We start from the raw sequence: 27,015 nt of genomic DNA on the forward strand, positions 1-27,015 counted from the left end.
TGTAATCAAGTAAGACAGTTAAGACTAAATAGCGTATGAAGTAATTTGTGCAAATACCTGTTGCATTGGCTACTGCTCACCAAAGGGAGGATGCACCAGTGGTCCCAAAGGTCAGCCCAGGATCCCTTCCAGCACAGTCACAGGTCACAGTTAGGAAGCACAATAAAATCTATTCTTCATTCATGAATTAGGAATCACTTCTCAGTATTGAGACTTTTCATGCTGAGTGAATTCAGTAGAATCTCAGGGGACAAGAGTCACTGTGGTAAGAACAGCAGTTAGGGAAAGCTCAAGCTAAGCCTGAAGGAATGGCACTTGGATTTGGTCAGGCCTTTTGTAAGGGGGCAGTCTCTACCAAAGCAGACTGTGTGGGTCACACGTGCGTCACTGTGCAACGAGATAACCTGTGAAGCTGAGCCTGATCGTTGAAAACCTGAAGCACTCAGAAGAAGAATCAAGACACAGTGGGGAAATTAGGAGCCATTCTGGGATGTTTGCGCATGGAACTGATGTCATGCCAATGGTACTTTTGGAGGATTTATGTCTACTGAAAGAAGTACATCATTGGGGGTGCTACGGGAACCTGTGATACAAGTGAGATCGGGATTTGAGTGCAAGAGGCTTATTTAAATGTGGTCCCAGGAAGCACTGGTCAAGGCACAGGGAAGGGAAGGCAGAAAAACTAGTGTGTTCATGAGCAGAACACCTCTGTGGGCAGCGAGGACCCCATCCCACTGAGGACTTCTCTGTGAAGCGGTGGTCAGCACTCATCAGAATTACATTACCTGGCAGGTGGGCAGCTGGGGTACTGATGCTCCCATTCCCACTTGTCATTGGCAGAGGGCTGCTCCAGGGCATTGGCTCTCCAGTCCTTTTAGGCTGCCCTGCATGAGGTCTACAACAAAACCCTCAGCATGTACTAGAGTGTGAGTGCTACAGGACCACAGGCAGGGACCATGTCTCAGCGTGCAAGTGCCAGGAAGGTGCCCTGGATTCTCTGTGTTTCCTTCCGTCTCTTCCCAGTTAAGGATATTTCTGGCTACTCTTCAATGAAGAACTTTCTGAAGACACCTGTGTCATTTTCACCAGCACAACCACCAAAAAAAAAAAAAAAGATGACCAAAGCGCATCTAGGTTTAGACATCATAGCAACCTTATCTTCAAGTTAATTTCAAATCAATGCCATTTAACTTCCTCCTAACCCCATAAGCGGACAACAGGCTGGCTTTCACTCCCTTGGCCTTGGGAAGGGAAAGACCTCCTGAACATTCACACCTGCCTGAGAGAAGCTGGATCATCAGGGCCGCCTGTTGCATTTAGGCATGGTGTCTTTGAGGTAAAACCTTCAAGGTGGGCACTGAATCCACTCCGAGTAAGGATGCACCAGAAGCCATTAAGGCTGGCACTGTAAGTGAGGGCAGTCTCATCTTCTCTTATGGCTTTAAACACCATAACACCTCCCAAATAACCCCTTAGACTAGACCTGAATTCCAATGCATGCCTCCAACTGTCTACTCAAGATGACTACTTCAATATTTTAAAAGCAATTCAAACTTAAAATGTCCATCATCTGCTGATCTCTCATCTAAGTTGCCCCATCTCAGTAAATGGCAATTCTCTCTTTCCAGGAGCTCACGGCAAACATCTTGGAGTCAGCATTGCCTTCTCTTTCTCTCACACCCCGTGCCTTCCATGGGTATTACAAATAACATGTAGCATGATCGCAAATCCCACTGGCTTTAACTTCAAAATAAATACCCAGAATCTACCCAGTTCCTCATGGCTATTGTGCAGGTCCTAACAACCATCATCACTTGCCAGGTTATTACAACAGTTTCTGACTCTACATTCACTCCCTCCCCTTCATGGCATTCTCAGCACAGCTGCTGGAGTGTCCTTATGAGATGTTGGCCTCACTGTGTTCCTCTGCTTTTTAAGCCCTCAAATTGCTTCCCATCTCACTTGAACAGTCCACCCAGCACCCAGCAAGCCCTTTGTGATCAGACCCTACCCCTTCCTCTCTGCTCTGATCTCCCACTGCTCCCCCCACTCACTCTGCTAGACCACCTTTGTGTCCTTGATGCTCCTGGAATGGACCACACACACAGCCACCTCAGGGCCTCAGGCCTCCTGTTTGTTCTGCCTGGAATGTTCTTCCAGACTTTAAGTGAAGAGGGCTTTCTTCCTCTTCCTCCTTTGGACGCTGACCCAGGTTTCACCTCTCTAGTAAATTTCCCTGCAACACATCTGAACTGGCAAGCCCCATGACGCTCCTTACCATCCTTCCTGGCTTGTTTCATTATCGACACTTAGCATAAACTTGTATATTTTATCTTGTACTTGTTTACATCTTGGTTATGCTTATCTTCCCCATGTAAAATGTAAGTCCATATTTCATTTGCTGCTCTGTTCCCTCAAGAGGAGTGTTGATCTCCAAGTAGGTGCTCAACAAATACTTGTTCAGTGAATGGATAGAATGAATACATCGTTTTAGTCAAAGGAGACTTTCCTTTTGGAAACACTGAACTTTTTTCTGTAGGCACAATGCCTAGGTAAAATTCTTTATAGTAACTAGCTTGGAAAGTGATCCCAGAAGCTTTCCTCTAGAAGGACTCGCATGCTGCTGAATGCTTTGGATGATCATCCAACCCGTGCCATGGTTCGCACATTGTTTTCAATAGCCCATTTACCAAATTCTTACAGCCAGTTATGGTATGATGATTTTCCCTGGAGTGTTAAAAACAGTTGAGAGCAAATATTGCTGAACCAATAGGATAAGAAAAATTATACTTCTTATGATGGAGAAAGCTCGTCCCCCTTTCCTGGACTCATCTTCATGAGCCACTCTGTGCCGTACTCCATGGAAGCCTTTCCCAGAAACATTCCCACTGCGGGCATGGGTAGGCTGTTAGCATGGGGAACTCAGGTGCTTTCCTTCTGTTGAATTGGTCTCACAGCCTCTGAAATGCTGACCCCTGAATTCTTTCAGCATTCCAGTCTCAGAAATGAGCTGCCCACGTGAAACAATGGTAAACTGTAGACCAAACCTGCCAATGTAAGCTGGGAGCAGACAAACATTTGCTGCTCTTCTTCCAGAATCTTGTTGCAGAGGGCACAGTTAATGGCCCCTGCAGAAAGTGAAGCCTGCTGGGCTCATGCAGGACCAGGGAAAGGGCATTGCTGCTTGCAAGAAAGCCTCCTATTCACAAGCACTAAAATATTTCAGACTCAATCTAGTCGGACCTTGGGTTCTTTTCTTCCCCGTCTTTGACAACACTGTGTTTTATGTTTTCTAATTCTGACAAGATTCTGAAGAAACACAGCTTGAATTTCTTCTTGCCCTAAAATGGATAAATGAATAAGTAATACAATTATAATGAGACAATGTGCACAGTAATACACTACATTAAAAAGAGCACAAAATGCTTACATTTGGACCTAAACTTCTGAAAGCATTCAGATGAGATGGGGTGTGACATATGCAGGTTGTATGGCTATAGATGCTCTAAGCATCAGAGCTCTTGGAAGTCAGCACTTGACTGGTGAAATCAATCCCTGTAATGTGCACTGCATATGGACACTTCAGACAGGACCTCAGGGCCACCAGAAATGCACAACATCCCAAGTTGTCACACCCCCACTCTCTCTCTTCCCTCCCCATCTGGCTGCCCAATGGATGTGATGGGTCAGACACCCTAGGCCTATGGATTTTTCAGTTATCTTTTAAAACTATAAACATCCATAAATCTGCCAAAGTCAAGCAGTAAAATGCTATAAGGCAGTGTCTTGACTTTAAAAATAATGAAACGCTACACAAACACACATACACAAACACTCAGTGCTTTCCATATTTATCATACAATCACTTGAGCAGGGCCTAGGATGAAGGTTCTGACTCTATCACAATTACTGCTTCCTGCATTATGAGAACAGATGTTCTATTAACCCTATCTGGTTTTTTTTAATGTGGCTAATAATTTCTGCCAGTAGCCTCTTAACCATTTGAAGACTTGGATCACAGTCATCATGTCGATATTATGTCAAATAGTAATCACTGCTGTATTTACTTCAAGCCACTCTTCTCCATTTGAATACACATTTTACTCTTAAAATATTTGCATGTGGGACTCTACAGAGGAATAATTTGGGGAGAAATGCTGCTTTCATTAGGTACAGTTGCTAGGAGGCATTGAGAGTACACAGAGAACCTTCCCTCCAAGTTCAGTAAGTTCCTCTCTCCTGTTTCGGCCACACTCACCAAGTTGCCCAAGAGGCCCTGGCCATAGTACCCATTTCAGGAGAAATTATTTAATAAAGGAAAAAACTTCTATTATTTCCTCCTCTAGGTCTGAGGAAATGCCTGAAGAGTAACTACTTATGTAATAAATAACTTTATGAGAGATAAGTATAAAACTTAAGCAAACCAAAACATATCCCATAGATAAATCTTGTTTTCACATAAAAATAAAAAGGAGACCGGGCGTGGTGGCTCACGCCTGTAATCCCAGCATTTTGGAAGGCTCAGTTGAGCAGATTACTTGAGGTCAGGAGTTAAAGACCTGCCTGGCCGACATGGTGAAACCCTGTCTCTACTAAAAATACAAAAATTAGCTGGGTATGGTGGTGCATGCCTGTAATCCCAGCTACTCTGGAAATTGAGGCAGGAGTATTGCTTGAACCCGGGAGGCAGAGGTTGCAGTGAGCTGAGACCATGCCACTGCAGTCCAGCCTGGGTGACAGAGTGAGACTCTGCCTCAAAATTAAAAAGAATAAAAAGGAAGTAAATATAAAGAAGCCTTTATGAAATACAAGATACTGAATAAGTATGACTATACTTTGTATAAGCTCACAATGCCATACACCATGATGTGTAACTACTGAAATATGTTCTTTGTGAGCTCAAATTAATTCTCCTTATTTCTATCTAGGAAGGAAATGGAGGTGATCAAAGTACAGCTCATGGGTCAAATATGTGCAGAGAAACCTAAAGCCTCATTAGTCTGAGAGTCAGTGTTGCCCTTGGGAAGAACAATTAAAGTGTGTTTAAGGAGGAAAAGGTAGTCGGGATCAAGGATTTCTTGGAGGGTCCTGTGTATGCTCCCCGTCTCTCTCTTCATGCTGTGATTGTTCATAACATCGGCATGAGCAGGACATTGCATGCACACTCATTGCTTTGGGAGAGTTTGGGTGCCTCTGGTGAGAGGTGGTGTGCCCTGGGCACTGTGACAATGACAATGAAGAGTGGCGTGTGGGTGACAGCCTGCCCTGATACTCTCAGGGTAGGGGACAGCCCCAACTGTCCCCTATGACCACAACTCCTAATGCCTGTGTCAAATAGAAGGTCATCCAATTTATTCTTTTTTTTTTTAGACAAATACTATATGATTTCACTTATATCTGGAGGAGATACCCAGAGTAGTTAAGTCCAGAGAAGATTGACAGTAGAATAGTGGTTGCCAGGGGCTGGAAAGAGGGGGAGTGGAGAATTGTTGTTTAGTGGGTATAGAGTTTACATTTACTTCTTCTTTCTTTCTTTTTTTTTTTTTTTTTTTTTTGAGACAGTCTCGCTTTGTCGCCCAGGTTGGAGTATAGTGTGGCACAATCTTGGCCCCCTGCATCCTCTGCCTCCCAGGTTCAAGTGATTCTCCTGCTTCAGCCTCCCAAGTAGCTGGGATTACAGGCACGCACCACCACACTCGGCTAAATTTTTATATTTTTGGTAGAATGGGCTTCACCATTTTGGCCAGGCTGGTCTTGAACTCCTGACCTCATGTGATCCACCCGCCGTGGCCACCCAAAGTGCTAGGATTACAGACATGAGCCACCACGCCCAACCCTGATTCATTGTTTCTCCCTCAATTCACATAGTTTTTTCTTCCTTTGGATGATTAGTGGGTAATAAAATCTAATCTTGAAACAAGAACCACTAGGAAAATGTTCTACTGTAGAATACAGGCCAGAATTTTAAGTCATTTTTACTATTATTCACCATAGACTGGAGATGGCAGAAGCCTAATATCCTGGTACTAAAACTAGGTGGTGGTGTGGGTGTTCTTGTTGCTTCACTTACGCAATAAAGAACTTCTTAGGATGATAAATCATACAATTCTGTTACTTAACAGTAACAAAAACAGAAACCTGTTGAGATTGTATACGTGTGTGTGTGTGTGATTGTTTGTGTGTGTGTGTATGCGTGTGTGTGTGTGTGTGTGTGTGTGTGTGTGTGTGTGTGTGTTATAAAGCTTTGTAGCCAGGCAACAGAAGAAAATATCACTTCTGGAATCACTGTTTAGTAATGTTGTTTATTTAAAGCTCTTCTGCACAGATTCCACTCTGTATTTTTCAGACAGTAAAAATACAGCTGACAGCCAAACTGTTTAATGTACAAAAGACAGCAAAATAAAATTCAATATTAGAATATATTTGCATAGCATCATTATAGGTATTAATGATTTCTTGTTCAGCCGTAGATATATCAGCAGTTAATGTAACACTTGGTCACGTCTTATTTAGGGATTAAAATATTTATCATACCTATGAATGGTCTGAAACATGAGTTACATACATTTCCCCACAAGTAATGTAAGGATGATACCAACCACTTCAATTTTAGATTAAATACGTACTAGCGATGTGATCTTTGACATACCAAATGTTTGAGATTTCCTTGCCAACTTGTCAATTAGGCCATATTATATTTCAGGTGGAACTTAGTGACATGGGAGGGTGCGACTTGAGTCCACGGTGCTCTTCAGCACTTGGAAAATACTGATGAAAAGGAGCTGAGAATGTAAATGCAATTTACATGTTCAGAATTCAGCAGACTTGATTTTGTGCCTGTGTTGTGGAGGGGGTGGGTTACACAGGTGTCTGTGCACATGGCATGGTGGGCATTATGGATGTGTGTTTCCATGCACATCAAAAATACGACGGAAATCGCAAAGTCTACACATTGTTAGATGGAGATTATGTGGAAAAAGTCAGTCCAAAATCCTTGGTGACCTTTTGTGATGTAAACAAAACTATACCTTCCTTTAGCATGCTTCCCAAGGCAATAAATAATAAGACTGACCATATGAGAAAATGAATCAGTCATATGGTAAGGAAAGCAAATGTCTTGTGAATGTTTTACTTCCAAGGAGGAGGCGGAACACATTGACATTTCAGAGAGGGCTTTCACCGGGAATATCTCCCATTAGCACTAATGAGAGCTGGGTATTTAATCCGCTGCTGTCTCTTGCTTATGGCATGTTTCATCCTTGATGGCAAGGCCTTGAAATTTTTTCCTCCTTAAATGATACTCTGTGGTAGTTATGCAAAATCCTTAACTGTGTATATGGCTTTCAGTGACTCCTCTCTGCCATCTGTATAAATATCTAAGAACTGAAGCTTTTCATTACTGTGAACTTCCCTGACCACCCTCTTTAGAGATGTTTTCTTTCATCCACAAAGAATTCTAAGAAGGAAAACCTTAGCGAGCCCCCAGCCTGGATTCCCTGGATTTCAGGGAGCCCAGAAATCAGCTTGTTTCTGAGTGGAGTGACATCTTCTTCTTTCCCTTGGGAAGGTCAGTCAAAATCCAGATCCTGATTAACAAACTGATCTAACGCAATGTGGCAAAACGCCATCAGGGTAATGTGCCCAGAGGAAATGGCCAGGACTGAATGCATAAATTTACCAGAGTTACGAGGGGAGAAAAAGATAGCAATCTAGAAGAATCCAGAACATCAAGAGCCACGGTGCACAGCAGCATGCCTGTCACAAGTGAGGCCAGTGTGTGCCAGGCACATCCTCACATCTAAGCCCCACCCAGCCTGGTAGGGAAGAATGGCCATCCCTCCCTTCTCAGAGGGCAACTCTGACTCAGAGGATATTGGCTATGAGAACCGGGAGGAAAGAATACTGTTCCAGATACAGTGAGCACAGTTGCCAAGGAGACAAGACTGCTTGGCTTTTGTGTTCAAGTGTGCAAAGGGTCATTTTCCAGGGCCTGGATGTCGGCCATCCTCCTCTCCCCAGTGTCAAAAGTAGACATGGGGTTACAGTGCAACAGGAAGGACCTGGATAGACTGGATGGATAGATGATGGTAAGGTAGATGATACAGGGAGAGAGAGACAGACACACAGACACACACACACACACACACACACACACACACACACACACACAGAGACAAAGACAGATAGATGATAGATAAAAGAGACAGAAAGATACAGAAATAGATAAAGATCTATATAGAGTAACAGTGACAGATATAGAGAGATGTTCACATAGAGATATAGACAGATAAACAGATAGAAACAGACACAGATAGACTGATATAGAACTAGATAAATACAGAGAGAGAGAATGGTTGCCACAGACTTTGAGTTCTCTGATATAAGGTGACCCACACAAACCACCAAGTCTCCAGATGACTTGGAGCCCAGGCAGCTGAATGGAAAATCCAAAGATTAAGGTATCATTGCTACTTTCCATTTTACTCCTGAAAAAAAAACAAAAAAAACAACTTATTTCTAATGACATCATATATTTACTTACTGCTTACTGGGTAATTTATGTACATCATCTCATCTTATTTTAAATATATATATATATATATTTTTAATTGCACTTTAAGTTCTGGGGTACATGTGCAGAACATGCAGGATTGTTGCATAGGTACCTACATGGCAATGTGGTTTGCTGCCTCCATCCCTCCGTCACCTATATCTGGCATTTCTCCCCATGATATCCCTCCCCAACCTCCCTACCCCCTGCTGTCCCTCCTCTTTTCCCCGCCAACAGACCCCAGTGTGTGATGCTCCCCTCCCTGTATCCATGTATTCTCACTGTTCAACACCTGCCTATGAGTCAGAACATGCAACGTTTGATTTTCTGTTCTTGTGTCAGTTTGCTGAGAATGATGATTTCCAAATTCATCCATGTCCCCACAAAGGACACAAACTCATCATTTTTTATGGCTGCATAATATTCCATAGTGTATATGTGCCACATTTTCCTTGTCCAGTCTACAATCGATGGGCATTTGGGTTAGTTCCAGGTCTTTGCTATTGTAAACAGTGCCACAATGAATATACATGTGCATGTGTCTTTATAATACAATGATTTATGATCCTTTGGATATATACCCAGTAATGAGATTGCTGAGTCAAATGGAATTTCCATTTCTAGGTCCTTGAGGAATTGCCACGCTGTCTTCCACAATGGTTGGACTAATTTACACTCCCACCAACAGTGTAAAGTATTCCTATTTCTCCACATCCTCTCCAGCATCTGTTGTCTCCAGATTTTTTAATGATCGCCATTCTAACTGGCATGAGATGGTATCTCAATGTAGTTTTGATTTGCATTTTGCTAATGACCAGTGATGATGAGCATTTTTTCATGTTTGTTGGCCTCATAAATGTCTTCTTTTCAAAAGTGTCTGTTCATATCCTTTGCTCACTTTTGAATGGGTTTGTTTGTTTTTTTCTTTTAAATCTGTTTTAGCTCTTTGTAGATTATGGATATTAGCCCTTTGTCAGATGGGGTAGATTGCAAAAATTTTTTCCCGTTCTGTTGGTTGCTGATTCACTCTAATGATTGTTTATGTTGCTGTACAGAAGCAGTGGAGTTTAATTAGATCCCATTTGTCTATTTTGTCTTTTGTTGCCAATGCTTTTGGCGTTTTAGTCATGAAGTCCTTGCCTACGTCTATGTCCTGAAATGGTTTTGCCTAGGTTTTCTTCTAGGGTTTTTATGGTGTTAGGTCTTATGTTTAAGTCTTTAATCTATCTGGAGTTATATTTAGTGTAAGGTATCAGGAAGGGGCCCAGCTTTCTGCACATGGCTAGCCAGTTTTCCCAACATCATTTATTAAACAGGGAATCCTTTCCCCATTGCTTGTTTTGTCAGGTTTGTCAACGATCAGATGGTTGTAGAAGTGTGGCGTTGCCTCTGAGGTCTCTGTTCTGTTCCATTGGTCTATATCTCTGTTTTGGTACCAATACCATGCTGTTTTGATTACTGTAGCCTTGTAGTATAGTTTGAAGTCAGATAGCGTGATGCCTCCAGCTTTATTCTTTTTGCTTAGAATTGTCTTGGCTATGTGGGCTGTCTTTTGGTTTCATATGAAGTTTAAGGTGGTTTCTTCCAGTTCTATGAAGAGGGTCATAGGTAGCTTGATGGGGATAGCATAGAATCTATAGATTACTTTGGGCAGTGGGGCCATTTTCACTATATTGATTCTTCTTAACCATGAGCATGGAATGTTTTTCCATTTGTTTGTGTCCTCTCTTATTTCCTTGAGCAGTGGTTTGTAGTTCTCCTTGAAGAGGTCCTTTACATCCTTTGTTAGTTGTATTCCTAGGTATTTTATTCTCATCTTATTTTTAACTACTTCATTATTGGGCACAGTGGCTCATGGCTTAAATCCCAGCACTTTAGGAGGCCAAGGTGGGTGAATTGGCTGAGGTCAGGAGTTCAAGATCAGTCTGGCCAACATGGTGAGACCCTGTCTCTACTAAAAATGCAAAAACAAATTAACCAGTTGTGGTGGTATGCACCTGTAGCCCCAGCTACTTAGGAGGCTGAGGCAGGGAAATTGCTTGATCCAGGGAGGTGGAGGTTGCGGCGAGCTGAGATCGTACCATTGCACTCCAGCCTGGGTGGCAGAGTGAGACTCTGGCTCAAAATAAATCAAATAAAATAAATTTAAAAATTAAATGAAAATGAAATTAGAAAAAAATTCCCTGAGTTCTGGAACTGACAGAGCCATGATTGTCCAGAACTGAAGTCCTTAACCTCTGCACCTATTGTCTCTCAGTAAAAAAAGCATGTAGAGGACTGGAGAAATGCCGTACATCCTGTCTGAGTGTTTTTGCTGCGGTCAATTCCAGAATAATGCAAGCTGGGCAGATGTAATGTGTGATGATGGGACCTGGCATGGGGATATCTGGGACCTTGGGCCAGCTGCCATTTCTCAGCCATATCACCTTGGACATCTGATCCCTAAATCCTCCAGCTTCTGCTTCCTCTGATTCCAAGCTAGAATATTATAGTATAAAATATGAGGTAGGAATTTGTCGGTGATTTGGTTACCATGGTCCATGTTAAATAAGCCAAATTTGAGGGTCAGGACCTGAAAAATTAACGTGTTAAAATTGAAAATGACGTTCAGGCAAATCACTGAATAATAAATACAAGTGGTTAATACACATCAACAAATGTTAAACCTCAGTAACAATAAAAGTCACTAATTGAACATGTGTTTTGTCCACCCATATAATTGGTAATTTTAATAATACATAAGGGTTTAAGAAAATAAGGACACTCTTCACTACCAATTAGTCCAATCTTTCTAGGGAGCAATTTTAAAATATATATGAAAAGCCTAAAAAATGTGAAAGCTATTTTAGCACTTAATCTACATGAAAGTTTATTACTGCATTGTTTATGCATTTCAAAATAACAATAACCCATGATTCCACCACCGAGAGATCATCACTCTTTAATATTCTGGTGTTAAATGTCTTAAATTTTATTCTGTGTATACACACACACACACACACACACACACACACACATTTAAAATTATTAATGGGCTACATTGGCTATATTATTTTAACCTGCCTTTTGCCTTAACAATATAAAATGAATGGATGTATTGTAATTTGTTTAATACCTTATCATTAGGCATTTGGGTTTTAACCATTTTTTGTACTGTAAATAGCACGATGCTATATATCCTCATAGCTAATCCTGAGTGAATTTGTGTGTGCTCTTTGCCTACAATTATTTTCAAAGAGCAAGAGCATGTGTGAGACACCAGCCTGGCCCTTCACATGACCCACCCGCCCCTGCTTCCTAAGGACAGGACTTCTAGGCTGGTAGATGGAGCCTAACTCTGGAATATTTTCCTGTGTCATTCTTTGTAAGCTGGGCCCATCAAGGAGTTCCTATGTTGTATAGAGGTCTTTCCTCCAGCAAAGATTCAGACATTTTAAAACTCCCCATCTAGAAGGAAATTTTGACACGTGCTACAGCACAGACGAACCTTGAGGACATTATGCTAAATGAAATAAGCCAGTGACAAAAAGACCACTATTGTATGATTCCACTTATATCCAGAGAAGAGATCCAGAGTGGTTGAATCCGGAGAAGACAGAAAGTAGAATGGTGGTTGCCAGGGGCTGGGGAAACAGGGGGAGTGGAGGATTGTTGTTTAGTGGGTGTAGAGTTTACATTTTCTGTTTTTTTGGAGGGATTGAGTCTCGCTCTGTCACCCTGGCTGGAGTGCAGTGGCACAATCTCGCCTCACTGAAACCTCCGCCCCCCAGCTCAAGCGATTGTCCTGACTCAGCCTCCCAAGTAGCTGGGATTACAGGTGTGTCCTACCACACCTGGCTAATTTTTTATATGTTTAGTAGAGATGGGGTTTCACCAGGTTGGCCAGGCTGGTCTTGAACTCCTGACCTCAAGTGATCCACCCACCTCGGCCTCCCAAAGTGCTAGGATTACAGGTGTGAGCCACGGTGCCCAGTCAGAGTTTCCATTTTCTAAGGTGAAAGGACCTCTGGACATGGATTGGTGGTGATGTTTGCCCAGCAGTGTGATTGCACTTCATACTCCTGAACTGCACACTTAAAATAATTAAGATTGTAAATTTTATGTTATATATAGTTTACCAAAACTAAAACAAAAAAACTCCCCATCCAGGAGCTGATAATAGCTTTTTTTTCCTGCCATCCTTGGTTTATAGATGTTTGAACTCTGTATGTGTATTATTAAAAGGTTTGATTTTGTGTCTTACTATGTGAAACTCTGTGAAACCTAATATGCGTTGTTTTATTCTATGGGAAAAAACCTGTCACCAGGATCAGGTTAACTGCGAGCTCAAGGTGCTATAAAAACAAACGTCTTGTTGTACCAGAAGAGTTCAAGTCCCTGGGGAGCATGTTTGTAGCTTTTTAACCTGTGGAAGCAAACAGCTGGGAGTACACATAGCCTCCTCCCAGGTAAAAACTGGAAAAAACACAGCTCAGCGAGGCATTTGTGGGAGTTCCACTGATCATGGAGGTCCTCAATTTAAGACTTCTGTTAGAATTGCCAGGAAGTATAGCATTTATTCATTAATTTGTTCACTCCCTGCAAATGCTGTCTGCGCTTTCTTTACGATATAGCCAACTCTTACACGTTCACACCGCCAATCTTACTGGCCCCCTGATCAAAGCCAACATCTTCTCCCACCTGGATTATTGCACTAGTCTTCTAGCCAATGCCCCTACTTCTTTCCTGGCCCCACTATCCTTTATTTTCCACACAATAACCAACCTTGTTAAAATGCAAGTCAGATTCCCTATTTTTCTATTCAAATCTCTCTAGTGATTTCCTGTTTCCCTTGGACAAAAATACAAAATTGCAAATATTGCATGTGTTCAGTACATACTCATTGAATCCATAAAAGGATGCATGTTAATAGAGTGTTTATTAATCATTAGAAACTGAGCCAGATGTTTCTTTATAGGGGCACAAAGACAAATAACATTCTTTCCATTCTTTCCTTTCTGGGAGTTTATATTCTAGAATATGAAATGAACTCACAGATGAATACATACAGAAATAATGTTATTTTTCCTTGGTCAAAGTCTGAATAAAGATAGTCTGGGCTCAAACAATGGAATAGTCAGTTTTACCTGAGTGGGGAGAGAGGGCAAGTGAGAGGCAAGTCTTGATTCTTATAAAATAGTAGAGATTCCAGTGTAATAAGGAATGTATAGAGGCATTCCGGGGCAGAAGAACCACACGAGCAAAGGCACTGAGGTGTGGATTCATCTCCAGAGAGCAGGAGTGCTTCAGTGAGGGCAGGAACATAGAATATGGGACGGGGCATAGAGGCCAAAAGTTACATAGGAAGGTTACACTAAAAGCTTTAAATTTAAATGCCTTCATTTGCATTGATGGACTTTACTGTTTTATCTTCTAGGGAGTGGAGAGTCAGAGGTTTTAAAGGTGACAGAAATTGGATTCAATATATGTCACAGACAGGTCACACTAGAAGCAACGGGAAGAATCCATTAGAGTTTTCAAAGACAATCAATAAATAGTAAGAACTAACATGTACTGAATGCTTAGTATCTATTAATACCAAGCTCGGTGCTGAGTCCTTCGCTTTTATTACATTTAGTTCTCAGGTCAACCTATGTGATTGGTACTGTGATTTTCCCCCTCTAGAGAAGGACGTATAAAGTAAGAGATGTTAATCCCAAACTTACACCATTTGTAGATTAAAGAACCAAAGCAGAAACCCAAAGAATCCCACTTTAGAAAAGGGAGGGGAAAAGAAATGAAGAGACAAAAGCTCCAGAATGTAGTTAGCAGATGTAAGTGCTAAGGGAGTGGTAAAGGCCTACAATGCCCCCCAGGTTGAGCTTGGATGACTTAATGGATGGAAGTGACTTCCTGGTATAGCAGAAAGCACAAATTTAGAAAGCATGCTAGCAAGGTGTTTTGAGTATGTTTGTCTATATATGATTGTGGGAAATCTAGAAAGCAGTTGGGCACATGGATCTGAATCTCAGGTGAGGGTTGGAGTTCAAGATGCAGACTTGGAAATCACTAAACAGGGGCGGAGACGTCATGGAGTAAACAAGATCAAACACTGATAGAAAAGCATTAGGGTTGAATTGTGTCCTCTCTCAAAGATGTTGAAGTCCTAACCGCAGACCTGTGAATCTGACCTCATTTTGGAAATCGAATAAGATCTTTGTCATGATCAAGTTAAGATGAGATCATTAGGGTCACTCCTAATCAATATGACTGTGTAGTTATATAGAGAAGAAATGCAGACACAGAAGCAGGTGCACACACAGGGAGAATGCCCTGGGAAGAGGAAGGCAGGGATTGGGATGATGCCTCTACAAGTTGAGGAATGCCAAATATTGCCAGCAAACCACCAGAAACTACTGAAGAGTGGCGTGGATCCGATGCTTGCTTGCAGGCTTTGGAAGGAATGAACTCTAATGACACCCTCATCTCAGACTTCCGGTCTTCAGAACTGGAAAATAATACATTTCTGTGGTTTAAACCACAGTCTGTGACACTTTGTTGAAGCAGCTCCAGGAAACTAATACAAACAGGTTGCATCTACATGGAGTATTGAAGGATGATTGTGATGATCAAATAGAGATTATTCATTCAAAAACGAGCCTGGCAGTCAAAGAAGCAGGAAAGGTTATTTCAAGGCTCTTCCAAGCATGAGCATGTGAACAGCCATAGAGGTAGAAGAAAGGAAACATCAGCAGTTTGTACTGACCTCATCACAAGCTGCAGCCATGAAGTGTGGGAGAAAGAAATCTGACTGCCCACGAAAGTCCCTGTCAAGTGCACAATAGCAAGCTTCACCTTCAAGTTCATACAGAGCAGCCAAACGTTCAGGGGAATGATTAAATCCACTTTGTGTTTTAAAATGGTGTGTTCTGCAAATATGGTGACAATGGCAACATCGTTCTTTAGTCTACCAGAAATATTGAATTAAAATAGACAGAGCAACCAGGTTGACAAAACTGAAGAATTGCAGATGAAAACACAGTGTTGAGACACCCCCATAATTACCTAGAGACAGATTAGTGACAACTTATAAGAGCCAATGTGATATCAACAACCATGCAGGAGGTAGTAGAGGGAAGACCTTGAGAACCAGATACTCTCTGGGAAGTGCCCTGAACCAAGCTCAGAAGACCAGGAGAGATGGGGAGGGAGAATGTTCCCAATGATCCAATGCAGGTGGCAATACAACCAAACCTGATGCTATTGGAGCAAGCTGGGTCCTTCCAACCCGTTAAGAACCTGAAGGCCTTTCCCAAACAAGTCTCCACATTGAGGAGAATCTGCTGGGAATAGATTCCAAATTGATCCACAAGAGATGAAAGAGAATCTCCAAATAAAAGGGGAGAGGAGCAGAGACAGCTGACAGAAGAAAGTAACACATGATTCTGCTTACCACTTCCTGAGAACACCAGAACAATGTGTTTAGAGCTATGAACCCAGCTCGGCTGTCCTGGCCCACTCATCCCTCCTAAAAGTACAGGAAACTAAATTAACTTTTAAAAGTTAGCAACCAGAAAATTATCCATTATTACAATGAAAAGAAAGTAAGAAAAACTAATGATGTTGCTGTAGACAATGAAAGCATACAAGAAAAACACACAAAATGGATAAAAATTAGAAGCAAATACTTCTAAATGAACTGAAAGAAAATTTTAAAATTGTAAACATGAAGAACAAAATAAATCAGAATTAGAAAAATTCATAAAGAAATAAGTAGAAAAAAGTGATGTTTGACACAAAGGATGATAGATAGAATTCAATATAGGATTTTAAATTTTAAAAAAAAAGCAGGACAGAAATGAAACAACTAGAAGGGACGTGGCATTGTATACACACCATAGTAAGAAGATGAATAGAAGATGGAGAGGAGGAAAAAATTTAAGGTGAAGAAGAAATTTGAGATTAAAAGGATTCAAGAGAAACTGTTAGACACACAAGAAAGAAGATATAGCATATATAATCAATAAGAGGCATCCAAGAAGAAAGACAAAGCAATGGATTGGAAAAAATGCTAAATGCTGTCATTCAAGAAAAATTAAACTACACATGGAAACCTGAAGCTTAATCCTTCCTCAGAAAATTGATGCAGAACAGCCATTATCAAGATACATTCTAATAAAACCATAGATCTCTTATAAATATATATATCACATATATATGTGATAAATATATCACATATGACATATATGTGATATATTTATCACATATGACATATATGTGATATATGTGTGATATATAGCATATATGTGATATATATGTGATATATAGCATATATGTGATATATATGTGATAGATAGCATATATGTGATATTTATATGTGATCTATATGGCATATATGCCATATAGATCACATATAAATATCACATATATGCTATCTATCACATATATATGATATGATATATGTATATCACATATATATCATATATGTCACATGCATATATGATATATATGTGATATAGATCCTATATGATGTATATGAAGTATCACATATATATCATATCATATATATCATATATGATATATATATGAGATATATATCAAATATGATATATATGATGTATATATACTTGGGACATCCAAGCAAAAAGATCAAGTAGCTTACAAGAGAAAGAATGTTGGATTTCTACCAGACTTTTCCGTAAGAACACTAGGATAGTAAACAACGAAGTGACAGATTTAAAGTGCTCAGGTAAGTAAATTACATATCTTGGATCTTGCATGAAATATGCATAAATTCTACATCCATATAACCTAGCCTTTCGGTGAAAAGGTTGCCTGGATTTTCTGCTCTTGCACTTCCTTGCTGTATCCCTGCTATCCTTCGCTCTTGGCATCTGAGAATCTTTGCACTGGGTGAATGCAGTTCATTCACAGACTCTAAAAGTGAGGACCAATCTCCAATTAAAACTGCAGAGCTTTAGGGTCTGTGTAACCCAAAGAACCCTATTCTCACCCAGGCAAGACTGATAAACACATACTGCTATGAATATGCAAGAGCTCAAGAAATACTGTCTCTGTGTACCTTTCTTGAGGGATCTACCAGAGAGTGAGCTTCAGACAACCATATACTGCAGAGACATTGGGAAGAGAGCTGGAGAAGTATTCTAACCAGTAAGTAAGGATGATGGACTCTGAATATCACCATTTTGCAACCTTAATTGCAATATTGTCGGTGGATGGTAAGATCATAAAATAGAACAACAAATCCCGATGTGCCTCCTAATGAAAGTACACTGCATCACCTGCCAAAAACAATTAAACTTGAAGCTGATCAAAATTCCAACACTAATTACCCACTTGCAGAAAACACTAAGGATAGATATGTTAACCACACCATACAAATACAATCGTTAAAATCAAGACAACGAAAAATACGCAAGAAATTTGAAAAGACTTGGAAGGATAATCCATTTTGTAAAGGAGACTTAAGATACATATCAAATAATCATTATATGTGGATTCTGTTTGGATTGCATTTCAAACAAACTTAAAAAATTGTGATAATCACGGCTGGGCACGGTGGCTCATGCCTGTAATTCCAGCACTTTGGGAGGCCAAGGCAGGTGGATCACCTAATGTTGGGAGTTCTAGACCAGCCTGACTAACATGGAGAAACCCCATCATTACTAAAAATACAAAGTTAGCTGAGTTTAGTGATGCGTGCCTGTAATCCCCAGCTACTTGGGAGGCTGAGGCAGGAGAATCACTTGAACCCAGGAGGCAGAGTTTGCAGTGAGCCCAGATCACACCACTGCACTCCAGCCTGGGCAACAAGAACAAAACTCCACCTCAAAAAAAAAAAAAATTGTGATAATCAAGAAAATATGAAGGTTGAGTGTTTGATACTATTAGGAAATTATTGTCTTTATAAGTGTGATCACAATATTGGTTTTAAAATTATTTTTAATAAAATACAGATGGACTAGAGTGATGCCTGGGGTTTGCTTCAAAATAATTTGGTGACAGGAAGTAAGTGGAGGTACAAATGAAAAAGATTGGCAGTATGTTGATAACTACAATGACCCTTGAACAACACAAGTTTGAACTGTGCAGGTCTACTTATAGGCAGATTTTATTCCACCTCTACCACCCCTGAGATAAAGGACCAACCCCTCCTCTTCCTCCTCGGCCTATTCAATGTAAAGATGATGAAGACATTTATGATCCACTTCTACTTAATGGGTAGTTAATATATTTTCTCTTCCTATGATGTTCTTAAAAACATTTTCGTTTCTCTTTTTTGTAGGAATACAGTGTATAATACATATACAAAATATGTGTTGATATACTGTTTATCAGTAAGGCTTCCAATCAACTATAGGCTATTAGTGAAGGAAAGAGTCAAAAATTATATGCAGATTTTCAACTGCATTGACATCCCAACCCTCATTGTTCAAGGATCAACTATACTTATCCTGAGTGAAGTGTATAATGGATACATTATTTTTTCTTCCTTTGTATATGTTTAGAATTTTCAATAACAAAAAGTGGTTTTTTAAGACGTAAGAAAGTTTACTTGCACATACATTTTGGTACTTCAGGCTTGCATTGTGTCCTAGGAGAAATCCCCTTATGAATACTGTTGAGCACATGGAGAAACTGACAAAAAAGAATGTATGTAGATTTTTAAAGTAGCAAACCCATTCTCCACCTGAGTTTCAACCACATTCCACCTCAACTTCCTCATATTGCGATTGAGCAGAATATCTTTATGAGGACTAAAATTGCAGTGATTTCTCATAGTGAGCATTTACCAATATGGGTACTCTTAAGCAGTTAACTTTGGACTTCAAATCATAAGTCCCCGAGGTAATTGTTTCTTGTGCTTGCTTGCATATGATGGCTTGCAGAAAAGAACAACCCTGGAGTTTGAATTATAAACTATCAACACGCGTCTCTTTCTTATTCTCTATGTTTTCTTTCTAGATATTTCCACACAATATACTTAGGTATTCGAAGCCGACAGAGTGGGGAGAATGACAGATGGAGGTTTTACTGGAAAATGGTATATGAGTATGCGGATGTGAGTATGCTGCATTTGCTAGCCACCTTTCTGGAAAGTGCTCCACAGCTGGTCCTGCAGCTCTGCATTATCGTACAGACTCATAGCTTACAGGCCCTCCAAGGTAAGGGCTTGCAATTTGGTTTCTGATTTTGGGGAAAGATTGCCTGGCTACTTTTGTCACAATCCAAGGAACTGTCCTAATGCTCTTTGTTGACACAGGCCTGTGATATGTCTGCTGTTTTACACATGATTTTGTGAATGAGGCATGATGTCTTCCTAGCATCGCTTCTCATGACTGGTTAATTGAAAGACAGTGCATTTTTGCTCTCCAGCTGTCCTCTTAGTGGGAAAAAAAAATCTTTATGATTTTACGCTTGGTCAATGCAGGGATAGGGTCTGTCAACTGAGGCTTTCTGGTTTTTATAAAAACCAAATGTATTGTAAGGTGCCCATTTATTATTCCATTATGATAGAATAATTTACAAAAGTTGCAGAGAAAGCAATAGCTCTCTCTCCTTCTGTCTCTCTCTCTCTGTAACATACATATATGTGTATGCATGTGTGTGTATCTATAGTATTAAAGTAATTCCTACTGTTTCCTTTTGATGTTAAGAAAGGAGAGAGAGAGAGGATGAGAAAAAGAGGTTAAAAGGAAATGGTAGAGTCACCCTAATATTTAACGAAAGAAGGTCATATGGGAAAAAATGTCAATGTTTATTAATATTTAATACAAAGTTTTATAAAATGGATATGATTATCAGATTAATATCTGTGCTTTCTCATATTTGATGATCTCATCACTGGGACTATTCCAGTTACAGCAGAGCTGCCAGGCATTTCCTTAGAGCCTGCCACTCAGATCCTTTCTAGAATAAGGCAGGAAGAAGATTAGACAGACCGGTGGGTAGGCAGGTGAACACATGGGCGGACGGATGTTGGATAAGAGGGCATTTTCTAAGGAAAGCATTTCCTGGTAATTTGTCAATCCTGTAGCTAAATAGATGCTGTTAAACAGTTACCGTATTGCAAGGTGCTCGCTGTGTTCGGATCTCAGCAGGGCCTCTGTGCGTCCCTCTGGGCACATGCTGCTGCCATGTGCTGGGTCATGCTCCAACCTGAGTTTTGATCTGGTTGGTCTGGGTAATCTCCTCACTGTTGTTGTAACTTTTTATGGCATGGAGCATGTTAGGTTAGTCTGAGTGCTTTAATCTGGGGGACGATATCAGGGCACATGTCACCTGTATAGGAAAAGGAAGAGAAAATGTATACTGACTGGTAGCCGGTGACCCATTTATTCATAGATTCCTGGCCTGACCCTGGCTTCACACTGGAATAGCTTTGGTCCAAGATGTTTGAGAAAAAGGTCAAAGGGATCTACGATGTATATTTCTCAACTGCTAGGAAGCAAACTGGAAGAAGGGGAAAGTGAAATCTTTGCACAGAAAAAGAGAAAAGGCTGTGTGAATTAGTTGTGGATGACAGATGTGTTTCATGGTGTCTGGGGGTTAAAGACCACCAGCTAGGCATGTGGTAGGCCTGGTCTCTGGCTGTCCACTACCTCACTATAAAACCTTGCTCAGCCACTTAATCTCTCTGGGCCCCAGGTTGCTCCAATGTAAAGGTCACAAGTTAAACTGGATGATTTCCAAACTCCCTAACAGCTCTATTCAGTCTTTGAATCAATGAATTCCCAAAAGGCATATAATGCCAGGTATATGCTTTAGGAAATGATCTGTAAACCAGAATACAAATGAAATTGAAAGGCAACATCAAACTAAATCTCTGTCAAAGCATTTAGTACTCATCTCCAGAACAACTTGGCAACTCCTTAGTACAATGACACAATTGGGAACCCTCTAGAGGGGAAATCCAGGAGCACCTTTGGAGGGTTGCAAGTCACCTTCTGGTGACCCGAGGTCACTGATTGTCTCTGTTAGTTTTCTAAGATTTGGAAAATTATGGAGAGGCTTTTCTTCCAAAGATGATGGAAATAGAAAAGGGAAGGTGAGAGAGGGATCTAAGAAAATAAGATCACCTTTTCATTTTAACAACATTACATAGGCTGGACGCAGTGGCTCAAACCTATAATCCCAGCACTTTGGGAGGCCAAGGCAGGTGGATCACCTGAGGTCGGGAGTTCGAGACCAGGCTGTCCAACATGGAGAAACCCCGTCTCTACTAAAAACACAAAAGTAGCCAGGCGTGGTGGCACACACCTGTAGTCCCAGCTACCTGGGAGGCTGAAGCAGGAGAATCACTTGAACCCGGAAGGCTGAGGTTGCAGTGAGCTGATACTGCACCATTGCACTTACAGCCTAGGCAACAAAAGTAAAACTCTGTCTCAAAAAAAAAAAAGTTACATAAAATTGTACAGAGAAATAAAATATGAGGAAAATGCCATCTTCATCAGATTATTCATCCTAAACACAGGAGCCAAGAGTTGAGTTGTGGGTTTTGTTTGTTTGTTCGTTTGAGTGGCTCTTTCCTGACTCTAGTGTCCCCAGCTAACTAACTAAGCTTGACGCATGTACATCAGGTGTACCGCAGGCATTGAATACCGGACCTTGTCCTTAGCCAAGGCAAACCTTGCCATCAAGTTTCAGAATACTATAGGGAAACTATGTTCTATTTCACTGCCAAGGTGGCCAAAAGACAGGTTCATTCAAATATCACTGAGGATCAATGCAAGTCATTGAGTCAAGAGGAGGAATAAGCGCACTAGGAGGTTCATCTTATTTCTACTGATTTTTAGCAGGGGAGGCTGGTAGATAGTTGTGTTACGAGACCAAAGAGTGAAAAAAATCTGACAGTAAAAAACAATGACAAACCCTCCAGCCAACAAAGACCAGTTCAGGCAACGCTATGTGATCTGTTTTGCATTTCGTAAAGAAACCTGTCTTCAGAGGGAGAGCTTTTAAATATCCCTCTGCTGATAGATGATCCCATTTACAAACAAACCAGCTGATAAATTAAATTGATGTGAGTTCTAAGAACAGAGCTGTTCCCCTTTAGGAAAAGAAAAATAAATGTGATAGCCTAGTTTGACGTGTATTTTCCTACATCTTCAGTGGGAAAAAAAAAAATTCTTGGGATTTACATGTAAAAACGCAGCCCTCTGCTTTGAATGTAAATAATCGATAGGCATGAAATCCGTAGAGAATTTGCAAATAGCTTTGAATTAAAATCTCTAAAAACTCTTATTTAGCAGGGAGAGAATGGTTACTCTGCATGTGACTGTCTAAAGTTAGTATTTTTTATGATAGAAGGAAAATTGCTTTTAAACCCAATTTCAACCATCTACCACTCTCTGCAGTGTTTTTAAAACTAAGAAAAATCAGGCAAGAAATATGACATCTTAAAACTGATGTTAGAAATTGTATTCTCTTTGTGGAAGCTGGGTAGCCCTAGAACGCCGTTAGCTACTGTGAAAATCTTTCTGCCCCTCCTTCCTTATGGAGTCACTGATTCAGTGGAGATTCCTCATGCTGGGGGCCAACAAGCTCAAAGAGAAGTGTGGGAGCATAACTGTTCCTCCGTTTGTACTGGCCCAGGAGGGAGAGTTTGGCTTGTGTTCCAAGAGCAGGAATCAGGGCACAGAAGAGTCTCAGACCTGGACATCCAGCTCTTCACTCTCCACAGTCACCTTGGACATATTATCGGGCAGCAGCTCCTCTCCACGGGATCTGGGATGTCCCAGAGCCAGCTCCCCACGAAGTGTAAGGTCCCCACCAGGAGGCCTGACTGTATGCATGGCTGTAATGGCGCAAGGTAGTGTTCCCTGTATGTCCAGAGAGTTTCCAGTTTACACGTCATTATGTTTTCCAATCCCAACCCCATATCCTCACTAGGAGAGAGGGAGAGGGAGAGGAGGGTAGGCAGGAAGGAAAGGGGGCAGTGTCAGTGTCCACATGGAGGGTGCTGTTCTCTACCTGTTTAGTGATGGTCCCAAAGATGCTGAGGAAGATGTGGTCTGAGGCCTGTCAGTTTCATCTTCAAGCAAAATCTGACACTCATTCATTTCACCTCATTTCTACTGCGCTCCCCTGGCCAGACCACACACACACTCCCACCCAGACCCCTGTGGCTGGCCCATGGCTTTATCCTCAGCCCTGCCCTTTTCATCCCCTTCTCCTTGGAGGGGTCCTAGAGCCACTTAGACTCTCATCTAAACTACTTCATTGTTCTCCTTGGCACTCATTAAAATTAAACAAGATTCCTGAGCAAGTTCCAAAGGCCTTTGTGTCACGGTCTTCTCCTCATTTGTCACTGCTCTGCAGCCATGCTGCACTCCTCCCTGTTCTGAAAATGTTCCCATTTCTCTCCCACCCGCAGGCCTTTGCACCTGCTATTAACCTCTCCAGAATATTCTCCTCCCCTCTTTCTTAGCCTGTCTAGTTCTGACTTGTCCTCCAGAGTTCAACTTAACCTCCACAGAGTAGCCCATCCTAACTGCTCATTCATATAATTTCCACATTAGTATTTCCTCAAGGTGCCCTGAACTCCAGCCCCCGACCTCAGGCAATTTTCTTATTGTTGCTAAGCCTCAATTTTCCCATGTGTACTGAGGGATAATCATAGTGCTAATTCTTAAGATAGTAGAGATTAAATGAGGCTTGATCTTGCAGAAATCTACCAGGGAATCTTACAGAAATGCAGATTTTCACTGAGTAGGTTTCACGTGGGGCTTGAGTTTTAAAACAGGGAAATAACAGGTGAAGAATTTGATGGCATGTGAAAATAGGAAAAATAATCCAAATTTGAGCTCACGAACCCTGAATGAAGGGGTCCCTGTTAGAAAGGAAGTGCAAGAAACATTGTGAAAAGAGAATGGTCAGATCTTTTGACCGACCAGAGCATGGACCGAAAGAGACTGAAGTTTGAGCCCATTTGACTGAGAGAGAACCTGGTGGCAGGTCAGCGGGAGCAGCCACTTAGGGGGACAGCGTTTTAGACATTTTAAGTCTGAAATGGTGGAGGTGTGCAGAAAAGCACACAACTGTGAGAAACTACTCCCAAGGTCAAGGAAGGGCATTCTCATCATCACAGAAGCCCCGCTCCTACCCCTTCTTACCAGCGCGTCCGCCATTCTATGTGATCACTATTTGAAAAAATTAGTTTTGCAGGTTTTTTACCCTTATATAAACAGAAACATACATTGTGTGTGTGCGTGTGTATGTCTCTGAATTCTTTTATTCAGTGTTATGCTTCTGAGCTATAATTCCATGTAACTGTAGCCCATTCATTTTTCATTGCTCTATGGTAATTTATTGTAAGAATAAATCTCTGTCCATTTTGTGGCTGTTGAAAGACACTGGTTTGTTTCCGCTTAGGAGTGTTATGATTAATGTTACTATTGAATGTTTTTAATATGTCTCTTTAATATGTCTTTGATACATGTGCACACATGTTGCTTCTGGGTTCATACCTAAGAGTGAAATTGCTGAGTCATGGAGTACAGACAGGCGCAGTGAGCAGGTGACACCTAAGAGTTCTCTAAACCGCTTGTAGCAATTTACATCCCTACCAGCAGTATATCTTGAGATTGCTCCAAATCCACTCCAAAATGTGGCACTGTGAGTCCTCTGAATTTTAGCCATGCGTTAGTATCTCAACGTGATTTTAATTTGTATCTCCTGATAATAATCCAACTAAAAAGTGTCTTTCGTTCCTCTTTTTCCTCACCTCCGATCCAACCCATCAGCAAGTCCTGTCTGCTCTACCTCCAAAACACATCCCAAATCCGACCCCCCTTTGCCGCCTCTGATGATAACACCCTGTCGAAGCCACAGCTCAGTTACCCCTCTCCAGTGAGCTGGTGTCCCCCTTCATCCTTTCCCACAGCCTACTTACCACATAGCAGCCAGAGCGATGTTTTGTTTTGTTTTTTGAGAGTCTTACTTTGTCGCCCAGGCTGGAGTGCAATGGCACAATCTCGGCTCACTGCAACCTCTGCCTCCCTGGTTCAAGCGATTCTCCTGCCTCAGCCTCCCAGGTAGCTGGAACTACAGGCACACACCACCACACCCAGCTAATTTTTGTATTTTTAGTAGAGACAGAGTTTCACCATGTTGTCCAGACTGATCTCAAACTCCCGACCTCAGGTGATCCACCTGCCTGTCAAAGTGCTGGGATTACAGATGTGAGCCTCCATGCCCGGCCCATAGCCATCTTTCCATCACTTCACTGCTTTCGTTAGAACTCCCTGGGGACTCCTTGCTGCAATTAAATGAAGTACAGACTGGCGATGAGCATGAGACAAGGCCCCTGCCCTGGAGCCTCCAAGTCTCCCCACTCTCCCACTGGCTCACACGAGTCCAGCAGCTCTGGCCGGCTGTCCTCTGTCTCTGAGACAGGCCATGGCTGCCATCCCATCCAGGACCCTGCATTTGCTGACCCGTTGCCCTTTCACTCCCCCAGATCTTCGCATAGCTCATCTCTCCATCCAGGACAAGACTCCAGTATCATTCCTAAAACACACAGCCCTGCCCCTTCCAACAGACGCCCTGATCTGCTTACTCTGTGTGATTATCTCTTTGGCCACTTGGAATTCTGTTCATCCATGTGCTTCATCATTATTCTCATCACTTTTGCTTAAGGCTAAGCTCCACGAAGCCAGGAGTATAGAAAAGCACCTAAAACACGAAACACACTCAAAAGGCCTCTGATTGGAGAATGCTGGCAGTTTTACCATGTTTGGAAGCTACTTCAGTTTGTACTGGTTTTTCAGTTGGGCTAGCTAGTACAGACTGCTCACAAGTTCCTGTGGAATGTTATAGTGTTATTTTATATAGACGAAAAGACACAATATAAGTTCCCCTCTTCCAAATATCGTATTTGTAAAACTTCTACATATTTGGAATTTTTAAAATATCGACTTTTATTCCCTGTTACACATACTATTAAAGATAAAATAGAAAACCCAAATATGCACAAAGGAGAAAGTATAAGTCACCTTCCCACCACTCAGAAATGAAAATCTTACCTGGTTACAGTGGCTTGTACCTATAATCACAGCAATGTGAGAGGCCAAGGCAGGAGCGTTGCTTGAGGCTGGGAGTTTGAGACCAGCCAAGGCAACACAGCAAGACCCCATCACTAGAAAAGATAAAAGAATTAGCCCGCTGTGGTGGTACAGGATCCCTTGAGGCTGCAGTGAGCTAGGAGTGTGCCACTGCACTTTAGCCTAGGGCACAGGCAGGATGTGGAGAAAGAGAAAGAGAAGAAAAGAAAAGAAGGAAGAAAAAGAAAGTGGGAGGGGAGAGGAGAAAAAGAGAGAACGAAAGAAAGAAATAAAGAAAGAAAGAGAGAGAAAGAGAGAGAGAGAAAGAAAGATAAAGAAAGAAAGAAAGAGAGAGAGAGGGAGGGAGGGAGGGAGAGAGGGAAGGAGGGAGGAAGGAAGGAGAAAGGAAGGAGGGAAGGA

At 41.5% G+C, this 27,015-nt stretch overlaps 1 protein-coding gene across 1 annotated transcript in view; it reads left to right on the top strand.

The window, feature by feature from the left end:
• The window catches only part of XKR4 (XK related 4), a 430,784-nt gene that overhangs the window by 243,873 nt on the left and 159,896 nt on the right, over window positions 1-27,015 (top strand). The window contains exon 2 of the mRNA XM_032296102.1: window positions 19,517-19,716. Coding sequence (XP_032151993.1) covers window positions 19,517-19,716 — 200 coding nt within the window. The remainder of the gene's footprint in view (window positions 1-19,516; window positions 19,717-27,015) is intronic.

Source organism: Sapajus apella, unplaced genomic scaffold, assembly GCF_009761245.1.
Source record: "Sapajus apella isolate SASKATOON/1434 unplaced genomic scaffold, GSC_monkey_1.0 scaffold35, whole genome shotgun sequence".
Classification (NCBI taxonomy): Eukaryota; Metazoa; Chordata; class Mammalia; order Primates; family Cebidae; genus Sapajus; species Sapajus apella.